This window comes from Ruditapes philippinarum, unplaced genomic scaffold (assembly GCF_026571515.1).
Source record: "Ruditapes philippinarum isolate M1 unplaced genomic scaffold, ASM2657151v2 ctg3982_1_1_1_1, whole genome shotgun sequence".
Classification (NCBI taxonomy): domain Eukaryota; kingdom Metazoa; phylum Mollusca; class Bivalvia; order Venerida; family Veneridae; genus Ruditapes; species Ruditapes philippinarum.
The window spans coordinates 92,535-117,448 of NW_026861093.1; the positions used below are offsets into that span (position 1 = coordinate 92,535).

The 24,914-nt window shown below is 33.6% G+C and overlaps 3 protein-coding genes across 3 annotated transcripts in view; 1 reads left to right on the forward strand and 2 right to left on the reverse strand.

Annotated features, from left to right (window-relative positions):
- LOC132714496 (nucleoprotein TPR-like) overlaps positions 1-24,914 on the forward strand; it is a 94,918-nt gene that overhangs the window by 47,794 nt on the left and 22,210 nt on the right. Inside the window, exon 38 of the mRNA XM_060697390.1 lies at positions 23,694-23,754. Coding sequence (XP_060553373.1) covers positions 23,694-23,754 — 61 coding nt within the window. The remainder of the gene's footprint in view (positions 1-23,693; positions 23,755-24,914) is intronic.
- On the reverse strand, positions 2,847-6,757 carry LOC132714498 (uncharacterized). Its single transcript, XM_060697392.1, has one exon. It carries the CDS (start codon positions 6,583-6,585, stop codon positions 4,477-4,479), a length of 2,109 nt encoding a protein of 702 aa, XP_060553375.1. The 5' UTR covers positions 6,586-6,757; the 3' UTR covers positions 2,847-4,476.
- LOC132714497 (uncharacterized) lies at positions 18,808-21,528 on the reverse strand. The gene has a single exon (XM_060697391.1). The coding sequence runs from the start codon at positions 21,040-21,042 to the stop codon at positions 18,895-18,897; it is 2,148 nt and encodes a 715-aa protein (XP_060553374.1). The 5' UTR covers positions 21,043-21,528; the 3' UTR covers positions 18,808-18,894.

The following is a 24,914-nucleotide window of genomic DNA, read 5'->3' on the forward strand; positions in this document are numbered from 1 at the left end:
ATTTTGGAAAATATAACCCAATGTAAAGTTTTCCTGCATTCTCACCTCGGATAAAAAAGGATATGTTATTAAAACCACCTCTGGTGTATCAAGTTGCAATGTCTTTATTTGTAAATACACCTGTTTAAACATGAAATAAGTAAAAGTATTGATCAGGAAGTTGGCAAACTAGGTCATTTTTTTTCAGCTGTTATCAAGGGAGAAAACTTGTTTAATTGTGTGACAGTTTATTAAGGGGGAGTTAATCTATCTTTTTTTTATATTTTGTATAAAATCTTATGGTTGGGTTTAACATTGCACCAAATCTATCTTCTATGAACCGGGATGTATTTCAAGTGGCTATTATTGTAGGTTGACTACTTTGAATTTTAAATTGTGTCTTGTTTACTTTATATATTTGCTATGCTTTTTTGTCTGGCATCAAAATGTACAACAGGAGTTGACTATATGTATATGATGACCATTGTAAGAAGAAAAAATGTATTTCTTATTTACCAAAGACTTAAGAAAAATTCCAAGTATTTAGCTGGTATTGCTGTATTTTATGATTATCTTGATGACCATAATGATCTCTAAGTTTGTCAGGGGATAAGATTCAAATCCTGGCACTTGAAATTCTCCCATCTTGGTCCTAAGCTAGAACTCTTGTTATTTTGTCTGATCTTTTTAATACAATAAGATCAGATCGAATTCAAGTCTTCTGCCTACATTTTGTCATTTGTGAATTTTGTAACGTATGGCCATTACAGTGTGGTTACAATTTAAATATCAAGAAACAAACAAGCAAATTTTGTTCTGGCATGATTTCTTATTGTCAAGAAAACTAGTGACTATATTATTTTGCATTTTAAATACCGTAAAATTCCTAATAAATGCCACTCCCCTAATAAAAGCCCCCTCCCCCCCAGGCTTTTTTATATGGAAAAAAAATCTGCTCATGAGTGGTGAACTCTTTAATAAATCCGTAATTTTATTCAAATCCTTCAGAATCCTTTTTATTTCATTGTAATCCCAAAAATGTATCACATGAACTTTAAAATCTTAACACATTTTAATGTTATTACCAACCCATGTTACACTAAATGTATTTTCAATGATTTTTGGATTTAGGAAAAACATGTAATAATAGCCCCCCTTTTAGAAAATGTTTAGCCCCCGGGTCGTTTAATAGGAATTTTACGGTATGGCTTATCTGGTGCTCTTAGACTTAATTTACAATATGTAATTTATTTTTATGCCCCCGCCATATAATGGCTTGGGCATATAGTGTTACCCTGTTCCATCCTTCCATCATTCTGTCATTCCGTCATCATCAGTCTCCGTTCATTATCTTAGTAACAGTTGCACACATTCAACTCAAATTTGACATATGGATATGCTATGACAAAATACAGGTCAAGTTTAAATTTGGTCATGGTTAAATGAATTTTGGCATAGTTATGCCCCTTTTACTTTGAAAATAATATGAAATTTTCAGTTTCAGCTCATTATCTCCCCAATGGTATTACACATTCTACTCAAACTTGACATATGGATACGTCAAACTAATGCGCAGGTCATGTTCGAATTTGGTCATGGTTCAATGATTTTTGGCAGAGTTATGCCCCTTTCACTTTGAAAATTACATGAAATTTTAAGTTTCCGCTCATTATCTCCCAACAGTATTTCACATTCAACTCAAATTTGACATATGGTTACGTCAAAGGAATGCGCAGGTTAAGTTTGAATTTGGTCACGGTTTGATGATTTTGACAGAGTTATGTCCCTTTCACTTTGAAAATAATATGAAATTTTCAGTTTTCGCCCATTATCTCCCCAACAGTATTACACATTCATCTCCAATTTGACATATGGTTATGTCAAAGGAATGTGCAGGTTAAGTTTGAATTTAGTCATGGTTCGATGATTTTTGACAAAGTTATGCCCCTTTAACTTTGAAAAAAAAGGAAATTTTCAGTTCCCATTCATTATCTCCCCAACAGTTGTACATATTCAACTCAAATTAAAGATATGGATATGTCATAAAAATGCATTGGTCAATTTCGAATTTGGTCATGGTTTGATGTTAGCTGACAGAGTTATCCCTCTTGAACTTTGAGAAAAAAGTCAGAAATTTCTAGTTTCAGTTCATTATCTCCCCAATGGTTGTACACATTCAACTCAAATTTGACATATAGATACATCTTATGAATAAGCAGTTCATGTTTGAATTTGGTCATGGTTCAATGATTTTGGACAAAGATATCTCTCTTGAATGTTGAAAAAATTTTGAATTTTTAGTTTCAGCACTCATACTTTTGTGTAAATGTATGTAGTCATTATTTTGGGTACAAATATGCAATATGCAATTTACAAAAGGTAAACACTGAATAGTTTCAGTGCCTTGAACTTTGTATAGAAATGGTTTGTGTTAACATTTAATAGTTTTAAGGGCTTGAACTTAAAATGAAAAAAATAGTTTGTGCAAAAAATTTGGAACAAAATGTAATAACATCTGCATGCGGGGGCATCCGTGGCATGACAACACATTTCTAGTATTGAAATGGCCATTTAAAACATAGTATGTGAATTTAGTTCAGAAAGAAATAATTTCAGCATGACTTCATTCAAAGAAAACAAGATTTTATCTTAGAGGAGCAGTGACCTAGTGGTTAAGATGTCTGCCTCTTTTCCATGCCTGAAATTATGTTCCCATACAACTTGAAAGTCACCATGAGACCTTTAAAGTGTTGGTGCAACATAAAACTAAACAAAAACAGTTCAAAGTAATCTAGACAGTATATAAGATGTTATAAATTCTTCTATATTATTATTTGTTTATTTCAGTCTTTCATATGCAAATACATATATACATAAAACATATTAAAATTGATAAAAATGTACATATGACCATTCTACAATAGAATTATAAGAGACTGTATACTAGTAATATCATTATATGTATACAATCAATATTTATTTCCTACTGACAACAATAATTCAACAATATAAGAACATTTTATATCATAAAAGTTAGACTACCCCCACTGACCGTCAATTTAAAAAAAGAAATGCCATAAGATATTTTGATAATAGATCTTGATAATAAATGTGGCACTGTTACGCAAATTAATTAAATATATCACCCATGGTCAGACTATGGATGACTGGTCAGGAGTGATATTCTATACGTTATAAGATAAAACAACTTTAAAACAGATATGATGCATTTGTACAATAAAATTTACTATCGCGTACTATAAGCACCAGATCATCTAAAAACTGTTTAAAGACTACAGTTAAACTACGTTCGCTGGAACTCGGATCGCTGGAATACCTCCCTTTGCTCGAACTCATTGCACAGTTCTGGGAAAATTCCTATATAATATATATTGTTCTACCTCTGATCGCTCGAACACCAATCGCTCGAACTGTCGAACCTGATCTCTTGTCCCTTCGGCAGAAATATAGTGAAAATCACACCTTTTCGGTCGAACACAAAAAGACAAGTCGGTATGTCCTAAATAAATGAGATTTGGCAACACTAGTTTTTAACATCTTGTGATCGTGACAAAGGTAATTAAGGTTAATTGATACTAAATAAGAGGTGTTGTAACCGATTTGTTTGTTATGATAATATTGTTGATTTGCCGTTTATGGTAACGATAAAAAAAAAAATAACTTGTGAAATATGCATGCCAATAAAGAATGACGTTTACCTGGATGGCTTTGATTACAACCGTGGTTCATGTTAAGTGAATCGTAACAGTGTTATCTATTTATAGAATGATACTTATATGTGTGTTTATTTTAGTAAATGACTACAAATACATGCTGCTGTAAATGTTTTTAATAAATATTTTATTAATTTATTTAAAAAAAATTAAATTCATCCCATTAAAAACATATACCATAAATATATTTTGAACATTGTTCAACAAATTTGGTGTGATTGCTCAATCAAACTCAACCGATTACAATATGCATGAATATAGATCAACACAGTGTACCGTTAATACTAATTAAAACACTGGCATGTAATTATGAATATGAAATATTCGACGAACAGATGAACTAACAAACAATTATATTGACACATTTATCATTCGACCGATGTAAGCTAGGAAAACCTTTAGGCATATGATCAACGTTATAATAGTTCAACCTCGGTTGTCTCGAACTACCGATCTCTCGAACAAATTTGCACAGGCCCTCTGAGTTCGAGCGAACGAAGTTTGACTGTATATTAAAATCAATTTAAAAAAAAACTAAAACACTAAGTGGTCTGAAAATCCTTACTTGTACAAAGTATTATAGCGCAGTTGAAGAATATTGTAACAGGTTTTGGCTGTGACTTTAAGAATATCATTGTTGGAATGAATAAATACAAGTTTATCTTCATCAGAGAGGTCAACAAATTTTGGCCTTAAGTTACGAGCTTTTTCTATCATAGGTAACCTAATGTGCTCATATGCATTACAAGATTATGTTTCCAACTTATTCAGATGGTTTAAGTACTAACATCATATTTGAACAGTTTATGCCAATAATCATTGTTTGATCCTCCCTTCTTATGGACACAGTCTGGGGACGAGTACATGCTGCCAGAAACACTTTACTAGTGTCAATGGCCTTCATCTCTGCTGGTAAAACATCAGATGTTGATAGACCCTTTTTCACCAGAAGTAATTTATTTGCTAAACTTGCACACAATAAAAAGTTTCCCTGATCATCGTGGATAATTTTCCTCGGCCATCTGAATTCAGGGCTTTCTATTTTGTACAAAACTTTCCCTTCAAATGATAAACATGTCACTCTGTTTCTTCTGCTATCAGTTACATAAATATCACCATTACATTGGTTCACATCAATGTAGAAAGGGGCATCAAAGAGCTCTTCACCTTTGTCATCAGCAGTGATGTCACGTAAAACTTTCCCACTTTTGTGCCGAATCTCTATAGCACCATTTCCTGGGTTATTATGGTATGTTATTAAAATATTATCTTTGTATGCAGCTATACCCAAAGGTTCTTTTTTTAGACTGACTTTGTTTTTTTGTTGCTGTAATTTCCCTGATTTAATTTTAATGTATACAAGCATCTTTAGACAATTCAAAGTTACAATGATTTCATCTATATTTGTAAGTGCCACATCCCAGACCTTGACTTTAACTTTACATTTATCTATCATGTTAAAGTCCTTGTCATATAGCAAAACAGTTGAGTTTCCATGGTCACACAAAATAAGGGAACCATCTGGGAGAAAAATGGAACCAGTTATGTCACATAGATATTGACTTCCTTCCGGGTTTATGTATTTATATGAGAAGTTCTTAAATTTCAGATTTTCAAATATCAGGTCCTGTTTTCCAGGAATAACTGTTGTTATTTTCATTGCCTTCACATCTCCAGACAGATGATGTTCTTTCTTTACACATTCTTGATTTAACTCATTTTGATGATTTTGTTGTTTTGATTTTTTAAATATCTCTATTGCATCAGGATGATTTTGTTGCTTTGCTGGAACAGATTTTTCCAAACCCTGTTTTGGAATTTCATCTTTCAAATTATTTGTTTTTTTCTGTGGCAGATCTTCTGACTTACTGTTTGTAATAATTGTTTTTGTTTGTTTAACTTCTTCCTTTATTTCTTTTGTGATTTTTTCTCCAGTGTTGGTGTGTTGCTGTTTGCATGCCTGATATTTTGCATTTCCAACTGAATCCTCACCAGTCTTGGGAGAAGTGCTTGCATTTATTTCTTTAATAATTTTGTCACACATGCTTTCTAGTAATAGTAACTTATGTCCAGCTTTATTTGCCTGCATTTTCATTCCTTTGATGGCTATTCTGTCCTTCACTGTCGCAGAATCTTCCAATGTTTTTTCTAACTTGCATGTTGCTGCAAAGATAGCCACATGATCATGTGATTTTGAAACATGATCTGTTTGGATACTGAGTGAGTCCAAATCATTGATGACATCAGAATAAATAGCAACACTTTCTCTCAAATTATTTATGAATATCTTTTCCTGGATTTGTTCTTCTTCCAGTTCATGTTCCAGTTTGTCAAAGAATTCACCCATTTTCTGCCTCAGAGATTTAAGTTTGTTTCTCTGAGTACTTGAACTAGCTGCTATTACATCAATAACTACTATTTGCTCTGCCCTTAGTGTTTCAAATTCAGTTTTAATTCCTTTTATTTTCCTTGAAACATTGTCAAACTTAGTTCTGTCCTCACTAACTGATACCAGTTCATTTATTAGGTCACACTCACAATTTGGGTGTTTGGCAACTTTACATAAATTGCAAAACACAGACCTGTGGTTTCTGCAGTAAAACTGGACTTCTTTCATACGATGATTATCACAAAGTTTCAGCACTGGTTTTGGTTTTGTTACCTCTCTGGTCCTTGGCATTAAATCTCCACGAAGAATGTGATGTTCTCGAAATGCTTGAAATTTTCTGTGAAACTGAAGACATTGTTGACATAGAAATTCATTACAGTCATGACAAAATGCACTAGATTCTTGGAGTTTATCCTCAAACTTGCATGGGTCACAGTTTATCACTACTGAATCCTCAGATGCACAGAATTCTTCTTCATTCATTGTTAAAATATTTCCTTACTTTGTATTGGTTAACTTTCTTTTTGCTTATTTTGGAAGTATAACCGATGTTAAGTTTTTATGCATTCTGACCTCAGATAAAAAAGGATATGTTATTAAAACCACCTCTGGTGTATCAAGTTGCAATGTCTTTATCCGTAAATACACCTGTTTAAACATGAAATAAGTAAAAGTATTGATCAGGAAGTCGGCAAACTAGGTCATTTTTTTCAGTTGTTATCAAGGGAGAAAACTGTTTAATTGTGTGACAGTTTATTAAGGGGGAGTTATCTATCTTTTTTTTATTCTGGTTGGGTTTAACATTGCACAAAATCTATCTTCTATGAAATGGGATGTATTTCAAGTGGCTATTATTGTAGGTTGACTCCCCTCGTGAATTTTTGTGTCTTGTTTGCTTTATATAATTTTGCTAAGCTTTTTATGCCTAGCATCAAAATGTTCAACATGAGTTGGCTATATGTATATGATGACTATTGTAAGAAGAAAAAAATGTATTTCTTATTTACCAAAGAAATCAGTAAATTTCAAATATTTAGCTGGTATTGCTGTATTTTTTTATGATTATCTTGATGACCATAATGATCTCTAAGTTTGTCAGGGGATAAGATCCAAATCCTGGCACTTGAAATTCTCCTATCTTGGTCCTAAGCTAGAACCCTTGTTATTTTGTCTGATCTTTTTAATACAATTAGTGTAACATGGAAGCCTACATTTTGTCATTTGTGAATTTTGTAAAATTACATTTTCTTAATTATTCCTTGCAAGATCGCTGCCATATTTAAAAATAAATTCATGCCATTCCTGCCAGGTTTACAGAACAAATAGAATGATATGACTGGTCAGTTCTCGCAATCCTGATTAGTTCAGGTTCAATTTTAGTAGCCATGACTTTCATGAGTTTTCATATTGACTTTAAGGTCATTGACTTCAAACAAACCACTTGCCCCTCACTTCTGTAGGTTCAAGTCCCACTTTGAATACTTTCATGTGAGGAAACTGTCAAGTTAGCCTACAGAACATCAGTGTTTTTACCCGTGTGCCAGCTTGTGCCTGAAATAATACACGAAGGAGCACCTGAGTGAGGTCTTCTTCAACCGTAAAGCTTGAAAGTCCCTGTATGACCTTGACAGTGCGGTTACAATTTAAATTCCAAGTAACAAACAAGCAAATTTCATATTGGCATTATTTCTTTACAGTAGAAAAAAACTAGTGACTATATTATTTTGCATTTTAAATATGGCTTATCTGGTGCTCTTAGACTTAATTTATTTTTCTTAAGATTGATGGATATGTATGTATGTAAAACAAAGTAGATTCTATCCAGTGATGCAGGCCCTGGTTACTCAGTGTAACCAAAATATAGTTACATCCAAACTTGTTTAAAAAGAAAGACAATTCTTGGGTAGTGAAATTATTATGATCTTTATTGTCAGGAATTGAAGATAGTGTTAATGCTATATCAATAAGGTGTTTGTGCACTAAGGGGAGTGGTCACAGATATATTTCTTCATACGGCACCAGTGCTGATCAAATATACCAGTTGACATTGCACCTTCATCTAATCTGGTGTAAGATTTTATAATTAGTCTGTTGAGTACCTTCCATAAATTTCTATCAGTGGATGTGGTTTCAGGTAAAGTTACTGTGGTTCGAAGAATAGTAGGCCAACCTGCTCCACTGTACATTTACAGCATGTTTGTGTTGACTTGAGTTAAAGTTTTGTATCTCAACCACAACATGGATTTTGACATAATTATGGCCTATATTTTCCATACTCTTTGTTTTATAATTAAACACTAAGAATTGTTGAGGATACTGTCCTACCAACAGTTTTTGTTATGCCGCCAGGCATATAGTGATTGAACTGTCCATCCGTCAGTCCGTCTGTCCGTACGAGGTTAACCTAGAACAGCAAGTTGGATTTTTCTTAAGTTCTACCTGTACCAATGGCTTCTAAGTTTACACACTTTCTAATCAATATAAAGTACATGATCTGGGCAAGTTACATAACTCTAGCTTTCATATTCACCAAGTTATTGCCCTTTTCAGCACTTAGAAAATGAATAATGGTTAACCTAAAACGGCAAGTTGGAAATATCTTAAGTTCTATCTATACTAATGGCTTTATAATTTCCACACTTACTTATCAATACTATGTACATGATATTGTTAAGTTATATAACTGTGTCATCCATATTTCCCAGTTATTTCCCTTTTTTAGCTCGACTATTCGATAAGAATAAGTAGAGCTATTGCAGTCATCCGAGCGCCGGCGTCCGCGTCGGCGTAACCACTTATGTTAAAGTTTTTGTAATAGTTCAAATATTTTCAAAGTCCATTGACATATGGCTTTGAAACTTTGCACACTTGTTAACCATCATGACCCCAACCTGTAAACAGGAGGAAGTAACTCTATCAAGCATTTTGACAGAATTATGCCCCTTTTTCAACTTAGAATTTACGTTAAAGTTTTTGTAATACCTCAAATATTTTCAAAGTCCATTGACATATGGCTTTGAAACTTTGCACACTTGTTCACCATCATGACCCCAACCTGTAGACAGGAGGAGGTAACTCTATCAAGCATTTTGACAGAATTATGCCCCTTTTTCGACTTAGAATTTATGTTAAAGTTTTTGTAATACCTCAAATATTTTCAAAGTTCATTGACATATGGCTTTGAAACTTTGCACACTTGTTCACCATCATTACCCCAACCTGTAAACAGGAGGAGGTAACTGTATCAAGCATTTTTTTTTACTATCAAGCACTAAGAATAGTCGAGCGTTGCTGTCCTACCGACAGCTCTTGTTCACTTTGAAAATAGGGCCTTGTCTGGTTAACTTATTTCAGCAAGTTGGATTTATCTTAAATTTCTCCTAATTGCTTAATTTCTTTAATGATATCTTTCATATGTAGTAGGTGGATACCTTTGATGGTCCTCTAATTTTTTGTGGAGTAAGCGGTCTCTAGGGTCAAGGTCAAGGTCACTGGTTTAAAAAATAAATATAAACATTTTTGCTCATACAGCCTTTATATTTTATGTGATGTCTTTCATGTTTAATACAAACATGCCAAGGGTGGTCCTTCTTCTTTGGGTGTAGTAAGGGGTCATTTGGGTCAAGGTCAATGTTACCGATGTCAAGGTCACCAATGTTAAAAATAGATTTTTACAGGTGTATTGACCTTATTCTATAGACAGATGTTATTTATAATTGATAGAAACATCAACTTTGATGAAGTTAGTGGTCAGTTGGGTCAAGGTCACCAGTGCTAAAAATAGATTTTTACACATTTGCTCATACAGCCTATATTAAGTGACAGATATATTTTATATTTGGTAGGAAGATAACTTGCATGGTATTCATCCTTTTGATTGGGGTAGGGATCAGTGGGTCATGGTCACTTGTGCTAAAAATAGATTTTTACACTTTTGCCTATACAGCTTTTATTTATTGACAGATGTATTTCATATTTGGTAGGAAGATAACTTGCATGGTATTCTTTCTTTGGATGGAGTAAGGGGTCAGTTGGGTCAAGGTCACCAGTGCTAAAAATAGATTTTTACACTTTTGCCCATACAGCCTTTATTTATTGACAGATGTATTTCGTATTTGGTAGGAAGATAACTTACATGGTATTCTTTTGGATAGAGTTAGGGGTCAGTTTGGTTAAGGTCACCAGTGCTAAAAATAGATTTTTACACTTTTGCCCATACAGCCTTTATTTATTGACAGATGTATTTCATATTTAGTAGGAAGATAACTTACATGGTATTCTTCTTTTGGATAGAGTTAGGGGTCAGTTTGGTTAAGGTCACCAGTGCTCAAAATAGATTTTTACACTTTTGCCCATACAGCCTTAATTTAATGACAGATGTATTTTATATTTGGTAGGAAGATAACTTGCATGAAGTTGAATATTTTTCAACTTCACAAATCAGAGCAATGACTTGGGAACTTATATTTTTCACAATTACAAAATGCCATGACTTTGTCAAGCTATATAACTTGTGTTTACAATTTTTGGCAATTTTTCTGTCCATAACTGAGTGAATGGGTAAACATTTTTTGAAATATTGCTACTGACAAGAATCTGAGCCGGGGGCATTTGTGTTTAACAAACACGTTCTTGTTTTATCTGTAATTCTTTTTAAGAAATAACACAGCTACGGTCTAACCTGTCTTTAGTGACCTCAAATCAGAATAACAAAATAAAGCTGATATACATAGAGGATGGTGATATGTATTAGTCAAGAATTGCGGACTAAATCTTTCATACATTACATTTTCCAGTTATGTTAATTTACAACGAAAATGGCAAAATATGCAATATTTGTATTAACTTTAACATCATTTTCAAAAAATTATATCGTAAAATGCATTGTTTTTCTCAATTAACTAAATGAAGAAAAAAGTTGAAGCTGTTATGATATTCATTATATGGTATGTTACTCTGCATTTTAAATTATGTTATTAAATAGTCACTGTTTATATTTTCGTTTTTATAAAACTACTTATATACTTGTTTATAGATGTAAATATGTTGATTACTGTAGATTTTCATCGTATTTGTGATTTTGTGTTATAATATGTAAATATGTTTTGTGTTTATTGTGATTTACGAGTCTTGCTTGTTATGTTAATTACTGTAAATTTTCACTTTTTTTGTGATTATGTATTATAATATGTAATTATGTTTTATGTTTATTGTGATGTATGGGCTGGTGGCCTGAATCATCTTAATAAAGAATTGAATTGAATTATTACTTATATTGGTATACCAATGGAATACAGAGCTATTTTATATATATTTCTGAATTCAAAGTTTATTTGTTGTAATAATCAAAAGCAAATGAAAAATCATGTATTTCAACAATTAATAGCAATTAGAATTAAGTAACATAATTTTGTATTGTGAAAATGCCTTGTATAAAATCATCTTTAACAATAAATCATGTACAATATCGCATTATGATTTATTTACTGTCATGTCTATGATTTATGCTGATCATTTAAGAATTAGCATCATATTTGAAGAACTTAAGCCAATGACCATGGTTTGATCCTCTCTTCTTATAGACACAGTCTGTGGACGAGTCCATGCATTCAAAAACACTTTAATATTTTCATCTTCTTTCTTGTCTGTTGATAAAAGGTCAGATGATGATTGTTTTTTCACCAGGAGTAATTTATTTGCTAAGGCTTGCACACACTAAAAAGTTCCGCCTGATCATCGTGGATAATCTTTTTCCGGCCCACATGAATACTGGACTTTCAATTCTGTTACAAAACTTTCCCTTCAAATGATAAACAAGTCACTGTGTTTCTTTTGCTATCAGTTACATAGATATCACCATTACATTGGTTCACATCAATATAGAATGGGGAATCAAAGAGCAGTTCACCTTTGTCATCAACAGTGATATCATGTAAAACTTTCCCACTTTTGTGCCGAATCTCTATAGCACCATTCCCTGGGTTATGGTGGTATGATATTAAAATTTTGTCTTTGTATGTAGCAATACCCCAAGGTTCTCTTTGAAGACTGACTTTGTTTTTCTGCTGCAGTAATTTTCCTGAATTAGTTTTAAGGTAGACAAGCATCTTTACACAATTCAAAGTTACAATGATTTCATCTATATCTGAAAGTGCCACATCCCAGACGTTGTATTTTACATTGCATTTATTTATCATGTTAAAGTCCTTGTCATATAGCAAAACAGTTGAGTTACGGTGGTCGCAAAAAATAAGGGAACCATCTGGGAGAAAAATGGAACCAGTTATGTTACATAGATATTGACTTACTTCTGGGTCTATGTATTTATATGAGAAGTTCTTAAATTTCAGATTTTCAAATATCAGGTCCTGTTTTCCAGGAATTACTGTTATTGTTTCCATTGCCTTCACATCTCCAGACAGATGTTGTTCTTTTTTTACACATTCTTGTTTTAATTCTGCCCCCTTTGTAAGCTCATTTTGATGATTTTGTTGTTTTGATTTTTTCAAACCCTCTGTTGCAGTTTCATCAGGATGATTTTGTTGCTTTGCTGGAACAGATTTTTCCAAACCCTGTTTTGGAATTTCATCTTTCAAATTATTTGTTTTTTTCTGTGGCAGATCTTCTGACTTACTGTTTGTAATAATTGTTTTTGTTTGTTTAACTTCTTCCTTTATTTCTTTTGTGTTTTTTTCTCCAGTGTTGGTCTGTTGCTGTTTGCATGCCTGATATTTTGCATTTCCAACTGAATCCTCACCTGTCTCGGGAGAAGTGCTTGCATTTATTTCTTTAATAATTTTGTCACACATGCTTTCTAGTAATAGTAACTTATGTCCAGCTTTATTTGCCTGCATTTTCATTCCTTTGATGGCTATTCTGTCCTTCACTGTCACAGAATCTTCCAATGTTTTTTCTAACTTGCATGTTGCTGCAAAGATAGCCACATGATCATGTGATTTTGAAACATGATCTGTTTGGATACTGAGTGAGTCCAAATTATTGATGACATCAGAATAAATAGCAACACTGTTTCTCAAATCATTTATAAATATCTTTTCCTGGATTTGTTCTTTTTCCAGTTCATGTTCCAGGTTGTCAAAGAATTCTCCCATTTTCTGCCTCAGAGATTTAAGTTTGTTTCTCTGAGTATTAGAACTGGCTGCTATTACATCAATAACTACTATTTGCTCTGCCCTTAGTGTTTCAAATTCAGTTTTAATTCCTTTTATTTTCCTTGAAACATTGTCAAACTTGGGTCTGTCCTCACTTACTGATATCAGTTCATTTATAAGGTCACACTCACAATTTGGGTGTTTGGCAACTTTACATAAATTGCAAAACACAGACCTGTGGGTTTCTGCCAGTAAAAACTGAACTTCTTTTCATACGATGATTATCACAAAGTTTCAGCACTGGTTTTGGTTTTGTTACCTCTCTGGTCCTTGGCATTAAATCTCCACGAAGAATGTGATGTTCTCGAAATGCTTGAAATTTTCTATGAAACTGAAGACATTGTTGACATAGAAAATTCATTACAGTCATGACAAAAATGCACTAGATTCTTGATATTTATCCTCAAACTTGCATGGGTCACAGTTTATCACTACTGAATCCTCAGATGCACAGAATTCTTCTTCATTCATTGTTAAAATATTTCCTTACTTTGTATTGGTTAACTTTCTTTTTGCTTATTTTGGAAGTATAACCGATATTAAGTTTTTATGCATCCTGACCTCAGATAAAAAAGGATATGTTATTAAGACCACCTCTGGAGTATCAAGTTGCAATGTCTTTATCCATAAATACACCTGTTTAAACATGAAATAAACCAATAGTATTGATCAGGAACTCGGCAAACTAGGTCATCCTTTTTTCAATTATCAAGGGAGAAAACTGTTTAATTGTGTGACAGTTTATTAAGGGGGAGTTATCTATCTTTTTTAACCAGGTTTTCAATTTTGAAAATCCTGGTTATTAGATTGGGGTATGGCGGGCGGATGGGCGGATGGGCGGCTGGGCGGATGGGCGGGCGGGCGTCAAACGAAATTGTGTCCGCTCTGTAACCTCTTCAACCCTTTGAAGAATTTTGATGAAACTGTTCAGACAAATGTTTACCACATCAAGATGACGTGGCAGAACGCATGTTCCGCATGGCTGGCTCCAAGGTCAAGGTCACAGTGACATTAACATTGAAATCCTGTCCGCTCTGTAACTCTTCAACCCTTTGAAGAATTTTGATGAAACTTCAGACAAATGTTTACCACATCAAGATGACGGTGCAGAACGCATAATCCGCATGGCTGGCTCCAAGGTCAAGGTCACAGTGACATTAACATTGAAAGTCCTGTTTACATGATTTTAACTTGTTACACTTTGAACTTTGTCTGGACATAACTCTAAAAGTATAAGAGGTATCAACATGAAACTTTGTAGGTAGATAGATCTCATTGAGTAGGTGTGCAATGCACAACAAACCATAACTCTGCCTTGCCTAATTTTTGAATTATCCCCCTTTGTTTATTTTACACTTTGAACTTTGTCCGGGACATAACTCTAAAAGTATAAAGAGGTATCAACATGAAACTTTGTAGGTAGATAGATCTCATTGAGTAGGTGTGCAGTGCACAAAACTGTAACTCTGCTTGCCTAATTTTTGAATTACCCCCTTTGTTTATTTTCACTTTGAAATTTGTCCGGGACATAACTCTAAAAGTATAAAGAGGTATCAACATGAAACTTTGTAGGTAGATAGATCTCAGTGAGTAGGTGTGCAGTACATGCACAAGAACGGTAACTCTGCCTTGTCTTATTTTTGAATTATCCCCTTTGTTTATTTTACACTTTGATCTTTGTCCGGGACATAACTCTAAAAGTATAAGAGGTATCAACATGAAACTTTGTAGGTAGATAGATCTCATTGAGTAGGTGTGCAGTGCACAAGAACGGTAACTCTGCCTTTGCCTACTTTTGGAGTTATTGCCCTTTGTTCATTTTGACACTTTGACTTTGTCTGGGACATTACTCTAAAATTATAAGAGATATCAACATGAAACTTTGTAGATAGATAGGTCTCATTGGGTGGAAGTGCAATGCACAAGAACCGTAACTCTGGCCTTGCCGTATTTTGAAGTAATTGCCCTTTGTTTATTTTTACTTTTTGACTTTGTCCTGGACAATACTTTAAAACTATTAGAGATATCAACATGAAACTTTGTAGGTAGCTAGATATAATTGGATAGAATTGCAATGCTTAAAGAACCTAAACAAAGCCTGGTCTAATTTTGGAGTTATTGCCCTTTGTTCATTTTTACACTTTGACTTTTACCTGGGACATAATTCTGATATCATCAGGAAACTTTATAGATAGATAGATCTCATTGAATAGAAGTGCAGTGCAAAAAAACATAACTCCGCTTTGCCTAATTTTGGAGTTTTTGCCCTTTGTTCATTTTTTTTATACTTTCCTGTGTCCAGAACCTTCTCGGGGAGCATCACCCGGTTCAACCGGTTCTTGTTTACCTAATTATGGCCCTTTGTTTTTTTTCCTTATACAGAATATATATAGTGAACACTTCTTCTGTGCGCAATTCCTCCTACATTATTCATGTTTTACATTGCACATAGTTACATTGTTTGTTGCTTGTATTTGTATTTCAAATACAACATATTTATCTACAATGGTGATAATTGAAAACCTGGTTTCATGGCATTGCCATGTTTCTTGTTTTATATTTTGTATAAAATCTTATGGTTGGGTTTAACATTGCACCAAATCTATCTTCTATGAACCGGGATGTATTTTAAGTGGCTATTATTGTAGGTTGACTACTTTGAATTTTAAATTGTGTCTTGTTTACTTTATATTTGCTATGCTTTTTAGTCTGGCATCAAAATGTACAACAGGAGTTGACTATATGTATATGATGACCATTGTATTTCTTATTTACCAAAGACTAAAGGATTATAATAACGATGAAAAAATTTGGTTCCCGTTAATTGAATTTGTCAGTATAATGGATTCCGATGTATTGAGTCCTGACTGTATGATGACTATTGTAAGAAGAAAAAATGTATTTCTTATTTACCAAAGACTTAAGAAAAAATTCCAAGTATTTAGCTGGTATTGCTGTATTTTATGATTATCTGGATGACCATAATGATCTTAAGTTTGTCAGGTGAGAAAATTCAAATCCTGGCACTTGAAATTCTCCTATCTTGGTCCTAAGCTAGAGCCCTTGTTATTTTGTCTGATCTTTTTAATACAATAAGTGTAACATGGAATACAAGTCTTCTGCCTACATTTGTCATTTGTGAATTTTGTAAAGTTACAATTTCTTAATTATTCCTGGCAAGATCGCTGCCATATTTATAAATAAATTCATGCCATTCCTGCCAGGCTTACAGAAAACAATAGAATGTTATGACTGGTCAGTTCTAGCAGTCCTGGTTAGTTCAGAATCAGTTTAAGTAGCCATGACTTTCATGAGTTTTCATATTGGCTTTAAGATCATTGACTTCAAATGAATCACTTGCCCCTCACTGCTGTAGGTTCAAATCCCACCAGACACCTTGATTTCTTTTATGTGAGGAAACTATCAAGTTAACTTACAGTACATCGGTGGTTTTACTCGTGTGCTGGTTTGTGCCTGAAATAATGCATGAAGGGGCACCTGAGGTCTTTTTCTATCTTAAAAGCTTGAAAGTCCCAGTATGACATTGACAGTGCGGTTACAATTTAAATTCCAAAAACACAAACAAGCAAATTTCATTTTGGCATTATTTCTTATAGTCAAGAAAACTAGTGACTATATTATTTTGCATTTTAAATATGGCTTATCTGGTGCTCTTAGACTAAATTTACAATATGTAATTAATTTTTTTTATATTGACCGTATGTATGTAAAACAAAGTAGATTCAATACAGTGATGCAGGCCCTGGTTACTCAGTGTAACCAAAATATAGTTACATTCAAACTTGTTTAAAAAGAAAGACTTTTTTTGGGTAGTGAATATCATTATGATCTTTATTGTCAGGAATTGAAGATAGTGTTAATGCTCTATCAATAAGGTGTTTGTGCACTAAGGGGAGTGGTGACTATTTTGGTTAAGGTGCCTGCCTCTTAACTTAAGGGTCATGGGTTCAAGTGGTCACAGATATATTTCTTCATACGGCACCAGTGCTGGCTAGCTCCAGGATAAAATATACCAGTTCACATTTCACCTTCATCTAATCTTGTGTAAAATTTTTAATTAGTCTGTTGAGTACCTTCCATAAATATCTATCAGTGGATGTGGTTTCAGGTAAAGTTACTGTGGTTCGAAGAATAGAAGGCCAACCTGCTCCACTGTACATTTACAGCATGTTTGTGTTGACTTTGGTTAAAGTTTTGTATCTCAACCACAACATGGATTTTGACAGAATTATGGCCTTTATTTTCCAGACTCTTTGTTTTATAATAAAACACTAAGAATTGTTGAGAATACTGTCCTACCAACAGTTTTTGTTTTATCTGTAATTCTTTTAAAGAAATAACACAGCTAATGAAATCAGTAATACTGTCTAACCTGTCTTTAGTGACCTCAAATCAGAATAACAAAATAAAGCTGATAGACAACGAGGATGGTGATATGTATTAGTCAAGAATTGCGGACTAAATCTTTCAAAATTCATAATTACATTTTCCAGTTATGTCAATTTACAACGAAAAAGGCAAAATATGCAATATTTGTATTAACTTTAACATTAACATCATTTTCAAAAAATTATATCTTAAAATGCATTGTTTTTATTAACTAAATGAAAAAAAAATTAAAAAGTTGAAACTGTTATGATATTCATTATAATTATGGTATGTTACTCTGCATTTTAAATTATGTTATTACTTATATTGGTATACCAATGGAATACAGAGCTATTTTATATATATTTCTGAAAGTTTATTTTGTTGTAATAATCAAAAGCAAATGAAAAATCATGTATTTCAACAATTAATAGCAATTAGAATTAAGTAACATAATTTTGTATTGTGAAAATGCCCTGTATAAAATCATCTTTAATAATAAATCATGTACAATATTGCTCTATATTAAACCTCATTTGCATATGCCCTTCTACGGTATATCTAATATGACGTCATTCGAACCATAAACCGCATACAGACCGGGGGCAGTCCATAATTCTTATATGGACTGGATGCCATCATATTAAATATAGAAGGGCGTATGCTAATGACAATGCTAATGCTTTTTTACTGAATTTATTGTTTTGTTTCACATAAACTTATTACATGTTGATCAAAAGTCATGATTTGTCTTTAAATTGAAAAAAATAATAAAAAATCGGACTAAGGTTTGAGATATTTTACACGCTGAACAAATAAATTATTATTTGAAAGCAAATTAAAGAAAAAATGACAGCAACAAAAGGGGTGAAAGGATTTAGATTCGGTATAATTTAACAAATTCGACAATTTTCGTAACTTTCCATGTCCCATCACTATCAATTAAGCGTCTATGTGATAAGAAGCCTGTGATCAATCAACACGTGGGTGAAGACGTTACAACTATACGAGATATTAAAGATTCGGTATAATATAACAAATAAAACATGGCCTTTCAAACAAAATTCAAGTTTACGGACTGGTTTGTCAGACCTAGGAAGGTATATGGCCGGAAGCGCAGCTTCGGGCCATATACCTTCCTAAGTCTGACAAATCAGTCCGTAAACTTACATATTGCCCTCAAAGCCATGTTTTATTTGTTGATTGATTTATTTACTGTCATGTCTATGATTTATGTTGATGATTTAAGAATTAGCATCATATTTGAAGAACTTAAGCCAATGACCATGGTTTGATCATCTCTTCTAATAGACACAGTCTGTGGACGAGTCCATGCATTCAAAAACACTTTAATATTTTCATCTTCTTTCTTGTCTGTTGATAAAAGGTCAGATGATGATTGTTTTTTCACCAGGAGTAATTTATTTGCTAAGCTTGCACACAGTAAAAAGTTCCCCTGATCATCGTGGATAATCTTTTTCGGCCACATGAATACTGGACTTTCAATTCTGTACAAAACTTTCCCTTCAAATGATAAACAAGTCACTGTGTTTCTTTTGCTATCAGTTACATAGATATCACCATTATATTGGTTCACATCAATATAGAATGGGGAATCAAAGAGCAGTTCACCTTTGTCATCAACAATGATGTTTCTCAAAACTCTACCAAGTTTGTGTCTAATCTGTATGCCACTGTTTCCTGGGTTATCATGATATGATATTAGAATTTTATCTTTATAAGAAGCAATACCCCAAGGTACTCTTTTAAGTCTGACTGTCATATTTTGCTGCTGTAATTTCCCTGATATAATTTTAAGGTAGACAAGCATCTTTAGACAATTCAAAGTAACGACAATTTCACCAGTGTCTGTAAGTGTCACGTCCCAGACCTTGCATTTAAGTTTATGTTTACTTGTCATTTTGAACTCCTTATCATATAACAAAACAGTTGAGTTGCCGCGGTCACACAAAATAAGGGAACCATCTGGGAGAAAAATGGAACCAGTTATATCACATAGACATTGATTTCCTTCCAAGTTGATGTATTTATATGAGAAGTTCCTGAAGTTCAGATTTTCAAATATCAGGTCCTGCTTTCCAGGAGTAACTGTTGTTGTTTTCATTGCCTTTACATCTCTAGTCAGGTTATGCTTTTTCTTTACACTGTTTTGTTTACACATTGCCCCCTTGGTAGGCTCATTTTGATGATTTTGTTGTTTTGATTTTTTCAAACCCTCTGTTGCAGTTTCATCAGGATGATTTTGTTGCTTTGCTGGAACAGACTTTTCCAAACCCTGTTTTGGAATTTCATCTTTCAAATAATTTGTTTTCTCGTGTGGTAGTTCTTCTGACTTACAATTTAAAATGTTTTTGTTTGTTTGTTTAGCTTCTCCATTTCTTTCTTTTCTGATATTTCCTACAGTGTACATCTGTTGCTGTTTGTTGGGTAACCTATTTTCGTGTGCACTTACTTCTGCAATTCCATCTGAATTGTCACCAGCCCTCAGAAGCCTATTTGTCTCTATGTCTTTTATCATACTTTCACACATACCATTTAGTTTCAATAACTTATTTCCAGCTTTATTTGCCTGCATTTTCATTACTTTGACGGCTATTCTGTCCTTCACTGTCACACAGTCTTCAAAGTTTTCTTCTAACTTGCATGTTGCCGCAAAGATAGCTGCATGGTCATGTGATTTTAGGACATCATCTGCTTGGACACTGAGCGAGTCCAAATCATTTATGACGTCAGAATACATAGCAATACTTTCTCTCAAATCATTGACATAAAACTTTTCCTGGATTTTTTCTTCTTCCATTTCATGTTCCAGGTTGTCAAAGAGTGCACCCATTTTCTGCCTCAAAGATTTAAGTTTGTTTCTCTGGGTTCTAGAACTGGCTGCTGTTACATCAATAACTTCTGTTTGCTCTGCCCTTAGTGTTTCAAATTCAGTTTTTATTCCTTTTATTTTCCTTGAAACATTGTCAAACTTAGTTCTGTCCTCACTAACTGATACCAGTTCGTTTATTAGGTCACACTCACAATTTGGGTGATTAGCAAATTTACATAAATTGCAAAACACAGACCTGTGGTTCCTGCAGTAAAACTGGACTTCTTTCATATGATGATTATCACAAAGTTTCAGCACTGGTTTTGGTTTTGTTACCATTCTAGTCCTTGACATTAAATCTCCACGAAGAATGTGATGTTGTCGAAATGCTTGAAATTTTCTGTGAAACTGAAGGCATTGATGACACAGAAATTCATTACAGTCATGACAAAATGCACTAGATTCTTGATGTTTATCCTCAAACTTGCATGGGTCACAGTTTATCACTATGGAATCCTTAGATGCACAGAATTCTTCTTCATTCATTGTTAAAATATTCACTGATTTTATATTGATTAAATTTCTTTTTACATATTTTGCAATGCTAAATGTAGACAATTTTAAAATGTTTCACATTCTTACTTGATAAACCACCCCTGGAGTCTCAGGTTACAATGTCTTTGTATTTAAATATAAATGTTTAAACATGTGCCGCAATGATAATAATGTTATATCTGATAGTGAAGTCATTTAACTAGGTCAATTTTTTTGTTAATCGGTCTCAAGGGAAAAAACTGTTTTATTGAATGATAGTTTGAAATAGAGGGAGTTATCTATCTTTCATGAAACTTCCATTTGTAATGTAATCATTTTGTAATTGCTCCAATAATTTTAATGTCTTGTTTGTATTTTATTTTTGAAATTATTTAAAAGTAATTTGATTTAATAAAATAGTTTTTACAGGAGTGTCTTGATCTTAAACTTGCATTTGACTTGAGTGGATTTTACTAGGATAGGATCCACTAGGCAAGGTAGTGCCAAGACTTAATGTAAAGTGACTTTTCCCTATAGATTTTACAGCCAGATAAAGGTTGTTTCCCATGGTCAAAAACAGGTATATTTATACCCCCAAAAACGAAGTTTGGGGGGGTATATAGGAGTCACCCGGTGGTCGGTCGGTCGGTTGGTCGGGCAGTCCGTCAGTCCAGACGTCCGTTGCATTTTCCTTGTCCGGAGCATAACTTGAAGACTAATGGTTGGAATTCAATATAACTACATACAATGGTCAAGCACATTGAGAGGAAGTGCAGTGCACAAGAACCATAACTCTATCTTGACTAATTACAGAGTTATTGCCCTTTGTTACTTTTCCTTGTCCGGGGCATAACTTGAAAACTACTGGTTGGAATTCAAAACAACTTCATATAATTGTCAAACACAATAAGGGGAAGTGCAGTGCACAAGAACCATAACTCTATCTAAAGTAATTACAGAGTTATTGCCCTTTGTTACTTTTCCATTGCTCTCTTTTGTCAGGACCTTAACTTGAAGACTAATGGTTGGAATTCAATATAATTACATACAATGGTCAAGCACATTTAGAGGAAGTGCAGTGCATAAGAACCATAACTCTATCTTGACTGATTACAGAGTTATTGCCCTTTGTTACTTTTCCTTGTCTGGGGCATAACTTGAAAACTACTGGTTGGAATTCAAAACAATTTCATACAATTGTCAAACACAGTAAGGGGAAGTGCAGTGCATAAGAACCATAACTCTATCTAAAGTAATTACAGAGTTATTGCCCTTTGTTACTTTTCAATTGCTTTCTTTTGTCCGGACCATAACTTGAAGACTAATTGTTGGAATTCATTATAACTTCATACAATGGTCAAGCACATTTAGAGGAAGTGCAGTGCACAAGAACCATAACTCCATCTTGACAAATTACAGAGTTATAGCCCTTTGTTACTTTTCCTTGTCCAGAGCATGACTTGAAAACTACTGGTTGGAATTCAAAACAACTTCATACAATGGTCAAGCACAATAAGGGGATGTGCAGTGCACAAGAGCCATTACTCCATCTTGACTAATTACAGAGTTATTGCCCTTTGTTACTTTTCCATTGCTTTTTTTGTCCGGAGCATAACTTGAAGACTAATGGTTGGAATTCAATATAACTTCATACAATGGTCAAGCACATTGAGAGGAAGTGCAGTGCACAAGGACCATAACTCCATCTTGACAAATTACAGAGTTATTGCCCTTTGTTACTTTTCCTTGTCCAGAGCATAACTTGAAAACTACTGTTTGGAATTCAATACAACTTCATACATTTGTCAAGGACATTAAAAGGAAGTGCAGTGCATAAGAGCCATAACTCCATTTTGACAAAATACAGAGTTACTGCCCTTTGATACTTTTCCTTGTCTGGAGCATAACTTAAAACGTACTGGTTGGAATTCAAAACAACTTCATACAATGGTCAAGCACAAAAAGAGGAAGTGCAGTACACAAGAACTATAACTCCATCTTCAATATTTATAGAGTTATTGCCCTTTGTTCCTTTTCTTTGTCTTTCTGGGCTTATTACAGAGTAATTCAATAAAACTTCATCAATTGCCAACCACATTGAAAGGAAATGCAACATACAAGAACCACAACTATCTTTAATTGCCCACAACCATAACTATATTTCAATTCTTTTACAAGGTATTCTGTTAATTGTAACATCCTCATTTCCGAAGCAGTCTTGTGGGGGTATTAATCACATTTAGTGATAGTTCTAGTTCCCCTAGAAATGCTATATTTTCCCCCCAAGCTGTTGCAAGTTCAGATTTTTTGGGAAAACTGTATGATATTAAAGGGAAGAGGCCTTTTATAGGCTCCAGGTATATAAGGTTTAAAATTACTGGCTGACTATTGCACATAACAGCAATAGGAACACCAGATCATAATAACAATAGAAACAATCTAACCTGAATTTTCAGACTGACAGCAGTGAAGACATTGGTAGCTGGTGTTACTGAATTTGATATTGAATTTGTCAAAGTAAAATTTTGGAGCATCCAGTGTTATTAACAATATTCTGGTATAATCTCAAACTTCAGAAAGGGGACTTACCTTTGGTTTGACTGTATTGAAATATAAACATCTAAATATAGAGGGTTAACTGTAATGTATTAACTGTATTTCAGTGAGGAGATGAAGGCAGAACATGAGAGAGACAATGCTGAGAAGGCCAAAACTATTGTACAGGTAATTTCATATCATTGTTAGTAGTTACACTCTACCTATGTTTTTTTTATTTATTCACAGAGTATCAAGAAACAAAGTTGTATAGTTAAGTGACTGTTAAATTTGTTCTTAAAGGGAAAAATTTAACCCACACCTCACAAAATATCTTAAATGCACTAAATTGTGTCACCTTAATGCAGTAATGGATTAAGTCCTTCTTTATTTATTTGTTTATAAGTTATTGCACTTAGATGTCATCTTCTCAATTTTTCATTTGGACAAAACCATACGAGGGTTGTCCAAAAAATTTGTGCACTGCAGTTTTTGTTGTGAGAGTTATTAATAAAAACAAATTAATTATATATCACTTGAAGGGAAAATCTGTCTCAAATAAGAAAACAAAATAGAAAGCCAAGTAACCGGCGTGTCGTGTAAAAGAATGGTCATTAAGTTACCTTAGTAAAGTAATACCGGCGCACGACTAAAATTGGGTCAGTTCATTACTGTAATTGTATTAATTGTTTGTAGCTTGTTAAGTGGCATTTTATGTTATAATTTGTTTTACTGTCAAAAGAGGAATGATTGATACAAAGTAGTTTGTAGTTCTTATTGTTCTTATGCAACGTACATGTTACTTATTCCACCAGTGCACGAATATATTGGACAACGCTTGTCACATGAGCCGGCATTAAGGACGGATGTCTGTCTGACCGGTTGTCATCGTCTACTGAGTCTTGCACTTCTACAGAGCGTTTGTGACATTTAAAAACCATTTCTCGTGACACTGAAATTGTCTCGCTTGCCCTTTTAAGTTCTTTGTAGGTATCTGTTGGTGTTATACCAATATTTGCTCAAAATTTAATGATCGTCCTATTTTCAGACGTTTAGCGACTGACATTTTCACGTAATTACGGTATTGACGACCACACACAAATGTTTGTTTTTGACCATTACAATAGGGCAAATGACGTCATATTTTCTAGTGACTTTAGGAATACGTACACACACTTTTCCCTGAATTTTAACGTTTAAATGTAGTGTTGAAAGAATACCGTGATGCATCACCCAATTTTTTGTCGTGCGCCGGAATTACGTTACCAAGGTTACTGTATGACGATTCGTTTTCACGACATGCCAGTTACACATTTTTAGCTCACCTGTCACAAAGTGACAGGGTGAGC